The following is a 12,424-nucleotide window of genomic DNA, read 5'->3' as shown; positions in this document are numbered from 1 at the left end:
GTAGTGTAGAAAAAAGGCAACTGACAAAATAGAGCAGCACACTGTTATGGGTAGGTCTTTCCTATAAATAAATTGGAGAGAAAAAAAGCCAAGGGGTTATTGAGCACCATTACCTACAGCATTAAATAGCACTTGGAAACTGACAGGGTAGACCCAAAGCTACAACAGCATCAGAAATGTTTTTAAGTCAGCAGCTTTCATGACAGGTGACACACAGGACTTAAAGAACAACTAAATACAGGTTGAAGTAAACAAATGTTAGGTTCAGTTCAATCATCGTGAGGACGATTTTGAGCAATAAGAAAGCCATTGTGACGATGGACTGCTGTGGAACTACTGACTACAGTATTTTTGGTACTAATATTTACTGTTTCCTAGGTTTAGTCCTATTTAAATCTCTTTAAATGACAAACAATGATAAACAATGGCCAAATCTGACTAATCTAACTACTTACCTTGGTATTTATCTGCTGCCTGTGTTTGGAAAAACACAGACATCCCAAGTGTCCCGGAAGTTCCGGGAGTCTCCCGCATATACATAGCGGCTCCCTGATGCCCGCAAGTCAGATAAAATCTCCCGGAATCTAGAACGAGCGGCCAAGAGTGTGCGCACACGCGCATGCAGGCGACACAGACTTTATTCCCCGATCGCGTATTAAATCCGTTATCTGATATACAATCTAGCGCACTGTGTAGGGAACATAAATCAATTGTCTAATATACTGTCTAGTGCACTATGTAGGGAACATAAATCCGTTATCTGATATACAATTTAGTGCACTGTGTAGGCAACATACTGTAATTAATTATGTAATACACTATCTAGTGCACTATGTAAGGAACACAAATCATCATGTAAGTGAACATGAATGCGTTATCTAATACACTATATAGTGCACTACGTAGGGAACATAAATCCGTGTTCTGATATACAATCTAGCGCACTGTGTAGGGAACATAAATCAATTGTCTAATATACTGTCTAGTGCATTATGTAGGGAACATAAATCCATTATCTGATATACAATTTAGTGCACTATGTAGGGAACATAATTAATTATGTAATACACTATCCAGTGCACTATGTAAGGAACACGAATCATCATCTAGTTATACTTTCTAGTGTACTATGTAGTGAACATGAATGCGTTATCTAATACACTATATAGTGCACTATGTAGGGAACATAAATCCGTGATCTGATATACAATCTAGTGCACTGTGTAGGGAACATAAACCAATTATCTAATTCACTATCTAGTGCACTATGTAGGGAACACAAATTCATATCTAAAATACTATCTAGTGCACTATGTAGGGAACATAAATCCGTGATCTGATATACAATTTAGTGCACTATGTAGGGAACCTAAAACTGTTAACTAATACGCTACCTAAAGCATTATGTAAGAAACATAAGTCTATTATCTAGTACACTATCTAGTGCACTAAGTATGAAACATAAATTCTTTTCTAATATGCAATCTAGTGCTCTATGTAGGGAACATACATCTATTATCTTTCACACTATCTAGTGCACTATGTAGTACACATTAATGTGTTTGTGACACGAACAGTTAGCTTAGTAGCTCAGTTAGCAGCTCCTAAATGTTCTGTTATCACCCATATCCTTTGGTGTGTGCGAGAGTTTTTTTTTGTTTTTTTTTGTTTTTTGGCTTCGGGGATCGGGGTCAAGGTCCAGGTCCGGGGGTACCTCCCTGAAATGAGTTTTTGCAACTTGGGATGTCTGAGAACATCACTGTAGGGCTCTACCAATGCTTTATTGGTGCGCAAGATAAGCACCCCTGGTTTACATAGACAAAACAAATAAAATTTCAGTGGGTGTTAGTAATCAGTGATCAGTAATTACACAGGTATAATTTAAATGCTTTGTATGCTGTTGCCAAATGCAAAGTCACGAACATTACAGTTAATGTAATTACTACAGTAAAGTCATGGTTAAATATATAATTAACTTCATAATTATAGCATACCACAAAAATTATAGTGGTATGTGGTTTGGTTAATAATGTTTAATGTAACTCCCTTAATTGTCACAATTCACAGGAGTAAATCTGTGGTAGTAGCTGGGGGCAAATGTTAAATACCCATGGCATTACCATGTAATACACCAGACAAACTGTTATAATAGTAACAGACATAATTACTATAATGTGCCATTATAAATCATGTTAATAGCATGGTTAAACATTTAAATAAAATGAAAGAACCAATAATTACTATAATTTACCACAGTAACTTGTTGAAAGTAAGGAGCCTAAAAACTGTTTTCAATACAGTTCTTTAGGCTTTTCTTGAGCATACCCGACAGGTTAAAACAAAGAGGTTCAGGTCATGGGACTTGGATGAACATACATACCCCATTGAACATGATTCTTTTATGTTGTATTACCATTCTTCTTTTTATGATCTTTTTTATATCACAAACATAATAACCCAGTGTTTGTTTTGGGTGCTTTCACAAGCGCTGCCTCAGTTTGTACAATTATATAAATACAACCCCAAATCAGAAAAAGTTGGGACAGTATGGAAAAGGCAAATAATAAAACACACAGAGTTTCTTACATTTACTTTGACTTTTATTTGATTGCAGACAGGATGAACCTGAGATACGTCATGTTTTATCTGCATTCCTGCATTTCAGGCCTGAAACACATTCCAAAAAAAGTTGGGACAGTAAAGCATTTACCAGTTTGTAATGTTGCTATTCCTTTTACCACACTTAAAAGACGTTTTGGCACCGAGGATACCAAGTGATTTAGTGTTTCAGCTTTTATTTTGTCCCATTCTTCCTGCAAACACGTCTTAAGATGTGCAACAGTACGGGGTCGTCGTTGTCGCATTTTCAGTTTCAAAATTCTCCACACATTCTCTATTGGGGACAGGTCAGGACTGCAGGCAGGACAGTCCAGCACCCGTACCCTCTTCTTCCGCAGCCATGCCTTTGTAATGTGTGCAGCATGTGGTTTTGCATTGTCTTGTTGAAAAATGCATGGAGGCAGCATATGTTGCTCTTCTGGCTTTTGGACTTGTTCCTGATGACAGTCTGGATGGTCCTTTTCGTCTTTGGTCCAGAGCACACAGTGTCTATTTTTTCCAAATCTGGATTGCTGATTCGTCTGACAACTATACACGTTTCCACTGTGTGATGGTCCATCCTAGATGAAATTTCTCCTGATTCCTTGAATGGTTTAATGATATTATGCACTGTAGAGGGAGAAATATGCAAATCGCTTTTTAATCTTTCTTTGAGGTACATTGTTTTTAGACATTTCAATAATTTTCTCACACATTTGTTGACAAACTGGAGATCCTCTGATCATCTTTGGAATCACATCATGGGCATAAGGGCAGTGATAGCTCAGTGATTAAGGTACTGAACTAGTAAACTGAAGGTTGCCGGGTCAAGCCCCGCCACCACCAAGTTGCCACTGTTGGGTCCCTGAGCAAGGCCCTTAACCCTCAATTGCTCATTGTGTAAGTCGCTTTGGATAAAAGCGTCTGCTAATTTATTTACCACAATATGCATATAAAATAAACTTTAGATAGATAGATTTTCACCTGAGCTGGTCTCTAGCCATAACATTAAAACCACCTCCTTGTTTCTACACTCACTGTCCATTTTATCAGCTCCACTTACCATATAGAAGCACTTTGTAGTTCTACAATTACTGACTGTAGTCCAGCTGTTTCTCTGTATGCTTTGTTAGCCTGCTTTCATGCTGTTCTTCAGCACTGCAGTGACACTGACATGGTGGTGGTGTGTTAGTGTGTGTTGTGCTGGTATGAGTGGATCAGACACAGCAGTCACTGCTGGACTGAGAATGCTAAAAATGAAAATGTACGATGTACATCATTATTTCGTTTTTTCACCTCATTACTAGCCCTAAATTGCCCCCGTCCCAACTCTTTTTTGAATGTGGTGCAGGCCTGAAAAGCAGGAATGGATGTTTATTAACAAATGAAATGAAGTTGAGCAGATAAAACATGGAATATCTCAGGTTCATCCTGTCTGCAATGAAATAAAAGTCAAAGTAAATGTAAGGAACACTGTGTTTTTATTTTATTTGCATTTTCCATACTGTCCCAACTTTTTCTGATTTGGGGTTGTAAGTAAATGTACCAGTTTTTCTGGAAATAGGGTTGTGTGTGTGTGTGCATAAATCCGTGATCTGATATACAATCTAGTGCACTGTGTAGGGAACATAAACCAATTGTCTAATTCACTATCTAGTGCATTACGTAGGGAACATAAATTCATATCTAAAATACTATCTAGTGCACTATGTAGGGAACATAAATCCATTATATGATATACAATTTAGTGCACTATGTAGGGAACCTAAATCCGTTAACTAATACGCTACCTAAAGCATTATGTAAGAAACATAAGTCTATTATCTAGTACACTATAAGTGCACTAAGTAAGGAACATAAATTCTTTTCTAATATGCAATCTAGTGCACTATGTAGGGAACATAAATCTACTGTATTATCTTTCACACTATCTAGTGCACTATGTAGTACACATTAATGTGTTTGTGATGCGAACAGTTAGCTTAGTAGCTCAGTTAGCAGTTAGTTAGCTCAGTTTTGGGGTGGGGGGTGGGGGGGGGGCTTGGGGGGTCGGGGTCGAGGTCCGAGTCCGGGGGTGCCTCCCTGAAATGAGTTTTTGCAACTTGGGATGTCTGTGGTCAGGACTCTTCCAGGACCACTACAGCACTGCAGTGACACTGACATGGTGGTGGTGTGTTAGTGTGTGTTGTGCTGGTATGAGTGGATAAGACACAGCAGTCACTGCTGGACTGAGAATGCTAAAAATGAAAATGTACAATGTACATCATTATTTCGTTTTTTCACCTCATTACTAGCCCTAAATTGCCCCCGTCCCAACTCTTTTTTGAATGTGGTGCAGGCCTGAAAAGCAGGAATGGATGTTTATTAACAAATGAAATGAAGTTGAGCAGATAAAACATGAAATATCTCAGGTTCATCCTGTCTGCAATGAAATAAAAGTCAAAGTAAATGTAAGGAACACTGTGTTTTTATTTTATTTGCATTTTCCATACTGTCCCAACTTTTTCTGATTTGGGGTTGTAAGTAAATGTACCAGTTTTTCTGGAAATAGGGTTGTGTGTGTGTGTGTGTGGTGTGTGTGCTATTATGAAAGCGGGTGTATAATCCTGTAAAGCGGCAGAACAATAAACCACTGAGCGACCTTCGCACTGAGACTTTACCCGCACCGATAGGACCGTTTATATGAATGTTGTAGTCCATATTGTCCTGTCCTGTCCTGTCCTGTCCTGTCCTCGGTAACTGAACCCTGGAGTCCTAACCGCACAGGAAAGAGGCGAGCTGAGCTGGGCTCGGTGGGCTGAACAACTTTCGTTCGAGAGAACAAGTGTACTTGCCTGAGTGAAAGTTTAAACAGCCATGAAAAGTTTTAAACAGCGACTGAAGAAACAGGAGAGTTTACACAGCGTGAGTAATATTTAATTCCTACATATATATATATATATAATCTTAGATAATCGTTTCTTTAGTCTGTTGATATAGTTCAGCGTGTAGTTTAGGAAATAGCTTTGGTTAGCTTACCGTGTACTGAGGTGGAGCTTTCGTAGAACAATTACGGGTGTGAGCTAATTCAAAACCGCCGAATTTCCGTGGTTTTGTCTATTTAATTCCTTTAAAAGTCGGTATAAACTGTTTATTTACCACAATATACATATAAAATATCTATTATCTACTATATTTACACGGTTTCTGTCGAGAGACCAAGAATTTTGACAGACCAGCTGTCAAAAAATCCTGTCAGATATTCACCTGAGCTGGTCTGAGCCACACTAGCCATAACATTAAAACCACCTCCTGTCCATTTGATCAGCTCCACTTACCATATAGAATCACTTTGTAGTTCTACAATTACTGACTGTGGTCCATCTGTTTCTCTGCATGCTTTGTTAGCCCACTTTCATCCTGTTCTTCAATGGTCAGGACCGTCCCAGGACCACCACCACAGAGCAGGTATTATCTGTTGTGCAGGTATGAGTGGATAAGACACAGCAGTCACTGCTGGACTGAGAATAGTCCACCAACCAAAAACATCCAGCCAACAGCGCCCCGTGGGCAGCGTCGTGTCGTGTGACCACTGATGAAGATCTCAAAGATGACCGACTCAAACAGCAGCAATAGATACGATAGCGCTCGTCTCTGACTTCACATCTACAAGGTGGACCGACTAGGTAGGAGTGTCTAATAGAGTGGACAGTGAGTGGACCACGGTATTTAAAATCTCCAGCAGCGCTGCTGTGTCTGATCCACTCATACCAGCACAACACACACAAACACACCACCACCATGTCATTGTCAGTGCAGTGCTGAGAATGATCCACCACCTAAATAATATCTGCTCTGTGGGGGTCCTGACCATTGAAGAACAGAGTAAAAACAGGTTAAAAAGTATGTAGAGAAACAGATGAACTACAGTCAGTAATTGTAGAACTACAAAGTGCTTCTATATGGTAAGTGGAGCTGATAAAATGGACAGTGAGTGTAGAAACAAGGAGGTGGTTTTAATGTTATGGCTGATCGGTGTATATAGCAGCTCTTGTTGTTTTGAATGATCATTGTTTAAACATAAAATAATAATACAAACTTAAATATATATATATTCAGACCCCTGACTTTCTGCACACCTTATTGTGTTGTGAATTTGACTTGCCATTTTTATCCACTAAGCTACACTTAATTACTCATAATGTTCATGCAATGAGTCTTTTGATAATTAAGTACAAATTTGAACCCAAAATGTCTAATTCACTGAAGTATTCAGACCCTTCTCTGTAACACTTCAAATTGTGGTCAGGTACATCCTGTTTGCTTTGACATTCTTGCAATATGTCTAGGACTTAATTGGAGTCCAATTTATTTGTACAGTGCTTTTTACAATGGACATTGTGTCAAAGCAACTTTACAGAATCCAGGATCAACAGACCAAAAACCCCTGTTGAGCAAGCCGAGGGCAACATTGGCAAGAAAAAACTCCCTTATAAATACAGGAAGAAACCACCTCTCTTTGGGTGGCCTAGAGAATAATTTGAATAAAAAGGGTTTACACAAATCTTACATACAGAAAATTAAACTGAACTTAATTGTTATAACTAGCAAAAAAAAATGTCATTACATTTTCGGCATTTAGCAGATGCTTTTATTCAAAAGCGACTTACAGTTGTGACAGTATACAATCTAAGCAACCGAAGGTTAAGGGCCTTGCTCAAGGGCCCAACAGTGGCAACCTGCTGATTACTGGACCAGCACCTTAACCACTAGGCTACAGCTGCCCATATAAATAAAATAATAATAACAAAAACAATAATGTAAAAAATTGGAGTTCTTCATTATTCAGTCTGTAGTGAATTCTGGACATTTTCGGTGCAAACACACCAGGTTTCTGTCATATCTAGCGGGAGCAGCATTGTTGGCACAGCAGTCTAGACTTGCAGTCTTTAACTTCGAGGGGGTAAACAGGTTTCTGTCAGAAAAATTTGAAATCGTTAAAAGTTAAACGTCAGTTTTGCAGAGAGTAACATGCAACTCTGGCACCCCTAATTATTACAGCATAACTAAAAGAAAGAGCGAGCAGGTAACAAAGTCATGAAGGCTTTCACAGGACGTCAGCGCCCACCTCCCCCACTGCCATCAAACCTGAGTGATCGGACAAGAGAGGCAGAACGACAGCAACCCAACATCCTTGATCACCACTAGTTTCTATAACCTAGAACCCCTAATTTATGTGCCTTTGTCTAAAATTGGGGTGGGCAGCTCCGGTGCTAGGGGTCAGAAATGAGGTGCAGTCAGAAGACAATACTGGAGATAGTTTTTAAGGACCTGGATCTATACACCGATCAGGCATAACATTATGACAACCTTCCTAATATTGTGTTGGCCCCCCTTTTGCTGCTAAAACAGCCCTGACCCGTCGAGGCATGGACTCCACTAGACCCTTGAAGGTGTGCTGTGGTATCTGGCACCAAGATGTACAGTAGTTCGTCTGTTGGATCGAACCCCACAAGAGCTGCAGTTTTTTTCATCTAGCCATCACAATTTGGCCCTTGTCAAACTCGCTCAAATCCTTACGCTCGCCCATTTTTCCTGCTTCTAACACATCAACTTTGAGGATAAAATGTTCACTTGCTGCCTAATATATCCCACCCACTAACAGGTGCCGTGATGAAGAGATAATCAGTGTTATTCACTTCACCTGTCAGTGGTCATAATGTTATGCCTAGTCGGTGTGTCAACAATTTACGCTGCATAACCAGGATAAAAATTAAGACATGACGTCCAAAAATAGTCTGTGGATCAAATTCTACATGACATTCTACAATAATAATTGTGTAATGCCGTCATTAAGTCTTCCATGCCATACTGTGCTACTCGGTGCCCAACAACGCTAATGCTCTTGTGGCTAAATGGAATAAAATTCCTTTACTCATGTTCCAAAACCAAGCAATAAAGCTTACCAGGAAAAATGGAGGCTGCTATCCAATAGGGAACCAACTAGGACTGGGAACCAACTCCATAATAGTTTTAGTGGACTTTGAGCTTATATGTCTAATATGTCTTTTTGTTGTATTCTTGACATCCCATTGTGATTTGACATTGCAGAACACAGACTGGAACAAGTATGATGAGCGTCTCCTGAGAGCAGTGGAAAAAGGCGACGTGGAGAAAGTTGCAGCCACACTCAAGAAAGGAGCCGTCGCCACCAAACAGGATGCTGAAGGATGCTCCGCGTAAGTACCAATTTATTAAATATGGGTACAATAATCATTTATACACCAATCAGCCATAACATTAAAACCACCTCATTGTTTCTACACACATTGTCCATTTTATCAGCTCCACTTACATTATAGAAGCAATTTGTAGTTCTACAATTACTGACTGTAGTCCATCTGTTTCTCTGCATACTTTGTTAGCCTTCCTTCATGCTGTTCTTCAATGGTCAGGACTCTCCCAGGACCACTGCAGAGTAGGTATTATTTGGGTGGTGGGTCATTCTCAGCATTGCAGTGACACTGACATGGCGGTGGTGTGTTAGTGTGTGTTGTGCTGGTATGAGTGGATCAGACACAGCAGCGCTGCTGGAGTTTTTAAACACCTCACTGTCCCTGCTGGTCTGAGAATAGTCCACCAACCAAAAACATCCAGCCAACAGCGCCCCGTGGGCAGCGTCCTGTGACCACTGATGAAGGTCTAGAAGATGACCGACTCAAACAGCAGCAATAGATGAGCGATCGTCTCTGACTTTACATCTACAAGGTGGACCAACTAGATAGGAGTGTCTAATAGAGTGGACAAAGAGTGGACACGGTATTTAACAGCTCCAGCAGTGCTGCTGTGTTTGATCCACTCATACCAGCACAACACACACTAACACACCACCACCATGTCATTGTCACTGCAGTGCTGAGAATGATCCACCATCTAAATAATACCTGCTCTAATACCTGCTCTGTAGTGGTCCTGTGGGGGTCCTGACCATTTAAAAACAGGGTGAAAGCAGACTAAAAAAGTATGGAGGGAAACAGATGGACTACAGTCAGTAATTGTAGAACTGTAGAAACAAGGAGGTGGTTTTAATGTCATGGCTGATTGGTGTACATTTATCTGTACACGTATTCCTCTAATGGAATCCCGGTTTCAGACTTCTTCATAAATTTTGAGTGCAGTTTAAGTCTGGAGATTGGCTAGACCCTACTGGGATCCTAATATTCATTTAAAGAAAGACTCCAGTCAAGTCCGGACCTGTCTCAAATTAAAAATGAGTGGCACTTTATAAAGCACAGTTTACGCCAACGAAAACCACAGACTGTTGAGCAGCGAATAGACAAAGGTTTACTTTAAACAGTTGCTGTAACACAGTGGTACTATACAATTCAAATCCATCTATGAATTTTTTTTAAGTGTGTATAAAAAAAAGAAGCAAAAGGTTTATTCGCCAAATTTGTCTCATTGTGATTTCAGTTAAATACTGGTCAGAAATGATTTGCAAAACATTATGGTTCATGCACTGTTAAGCAGCTAATATCTTGTATCAAGCAGAAATGGGCAAAATTTTACTAGCAAATCTGCAACAAGTAGAATCCTCAGTTCCTAAATGATTAAAAAGTGTAATTATTAAAGAAGGTAATGTAACACAGTGGTAAACATGCCTCTATTACAGGCATCAAATTCAAATGTGTTTATATGTACAAAATACAATTCATTTAATCTGTAAAAAACATTGGAGATCTTTGGAATTGCAAATAGGTTTAAGCTTAACAGATAAGTGGAGCCACAACAAAGATATAGCGTCCGGTTCATGGTCAAGGTTGACAAGCCTGAAGGGCAACAAACTGCAGGAGGAAACGCTTATAATATGGCTGTTCAGTTGGTAGTGATTGTTTTCTTCCTTTTTTAATTGTGTCTGTGGGTGCTCGGGTGGAGCAGTGATAAATTATGCTATCCCACTACTTCTGGGATCCAGGTTTCGAACCCCCATTGGTCATGTGTCTATGCAAAGACATGATTAGCTATGTCTGGGGGGGTTGACCTGAGGCTGGAAGGATTGGCATCCTGTTTAAGACACTCACTCACTCACTCACAACCGCGTATCCAGTTAGGGTCGGGGGGGGGGGGGGTGTTGGAGCCTGTCCCAGCTTTTTCAATGGGCGCAAGGCACACAATAACACCCTGGATGAGGCGCCAGTCAATCGCAGGGCATACACACATAAACACACACACACACACACACACATTCACCTACAGGGCAATTCAGTGTCTCCAATTGACTGCATGTTTTTGGACTGTGGGAGGAAATCGGAGCTCCCGGAGGAAACCCACGCAGACACGGGGAGAACATGCAAACTCCACACAGAAAGGACCCGGACCGTCCCGCCTGGGGATCGAACCCAGGACCTTCTTGCTTTGAGGCGACAGTGCTACCCACCGAGCCACCGTGCCGCCCCTGTTTAGGACATTGTAGCCAAATAGAAGTGCATTTTGCTTTGGTTTGGTGGTGCAGCGCTCAATTGCACTAACCCACTACTGCTGGAATCTCAGCACTCAGCACTCTGTCCAAGATGTATTACTGCGTTCCCTGTGTTTCTAGGGAAACTAGACCCACGGCAACCCTGACCCCAACCCCAAGATAAAGTGGTGGTAAAATTCAATGAAAGTTCTTCTGACGTTGTCCATCTTGTTAGAGATGTAAATGTACTTATTTATTAGGACTTTAACGCCATGTTTTATAATAATAATAATAAGTTCAACTTATATAGCGCCTTTCACCAAGCTCAAGCTCACTTTCGTTACATTCATGACAGAAACGGTAGTTACCCGTTACACAAGGTTCACAAGTTTCATGTCAAACACAGTCATGGACAATTTTGTATCTCCAGTTCACCCCACTTGCATGTCTTTGAACTGCGGGAGGAAACCGGAGCTCCCAGAGGAATCCCATGCAGACACAGGGAGAACATGCAAACTCCACATTAGAGATGTAAACTGTTAGGGTTCTTTAGTGTTGACTTCTTAATGGCAATGCAGTTTAGTCCAGTACAAGGCTTAGCATGATTTCAGGGAGTCAGTTTAAATAAAGCATATTTAATTAGGAAGAACCTAACGCTGCACCTGTAGCTTCATGCTTCCGTGTCCATGGGCCCCAGTGCAAAAAAAGAAAATTTTCATGCCAGGTACTGCATTCTGATTGGCTGAGCTGAATGTGACTCACATATCGCTGCTACAATATTGTAATATAATAATAACAACCTGGCGAGTGCAGCCAGTGGGTTGGGGCAGTGCGGTGGGGGGTTGAGTTCATGTCGTGGAGGGCCCCCCTACGCCATGGGCCCCAGTGAACCCGGTAGTTACACCCCTGCTTGTAAGCATCTCTGTTTATCCGCAAGCCTTCGAATCTTCCTGTTGCCACGTTCTTGCAGTCCTTTCATTTTCCTTTTCTGCTTATCCATCGACACTCCAGCATTTTGTAATTAAAAGGAAGTAAAAAATAATAATTCACAATCATCAAAAATTAGAAATGAATATTTATTGTTTGTTTTTTTCCAATTCAGACTTCATCTCACAGCTTGTAAGGGGTTAATCAACAGCCTCAATGTTTTCCTTGCACACGGAGTCAACCTATACTCTACAGATGCTGCCGGTAAGAGATTCCACAATACGATTTTCTGCCCCGCCGATCTTTGAGTCAGACTTATAAGTATGTTTTTAACCCGCAGGTAAAACGGCTTTGCATCTTTCTGCAAGTGGTGGCCATTCTGCATGTGTGCAGCGACTGTTACAGGTAGAGCAAGCCTTGCTTTCACTTTATAAACAATCGCAGGAAGACATGGCTGTGTGA

The 12,424-nt window shown here is 40.6% G+C and overlaps 1 protein-coding gene across 1 annotated transcript; it reads left to right on the top strand.

The window, feature by feature from the left end:
* Positions 1 to 5,330: 5,330 nt before the first annotated feature.
* Positions 5,331 to 12,424, top strand: LOC134322918 (ankycorbin-like). Its single transcript, XM_063004330.1, has 4 exons — positions 5,331 to 5,502; positions 8,689 to 8,816; positions 12,138 to 12,226; positions 12,303 to 12,424. Exons 1-4 carry the CDS (start codon positions 5,455 to 5,457, stop codon positions 12,422 to 12,424), a joined length of 387 nt encoding a protein of 128 aa, XP_062860400.1. The 5' UTR covers positions 5,331 to 5,454.

Source organism: Trichomycterus rosablanca, chromosome 11 (genome assembly GCF_030014385.1).
Source record: "Trichomycterus rosablanca isolate fTriRos1 chromosome 11, fTriRos1.hap1, whole genome shotgun sequence".
In the NCBI taxonomy this organism is placed as follows: domain Eukaryota; kingdom Metazoa; phylum Chordata; class Actinopteri; order Siluriformes; family Trichomycteridae; genus Trichomycterus; species Trichomycterus rosablanca.
This window is presented reverse-complemented; position numbering and strand designations above follow the sequence as displayed.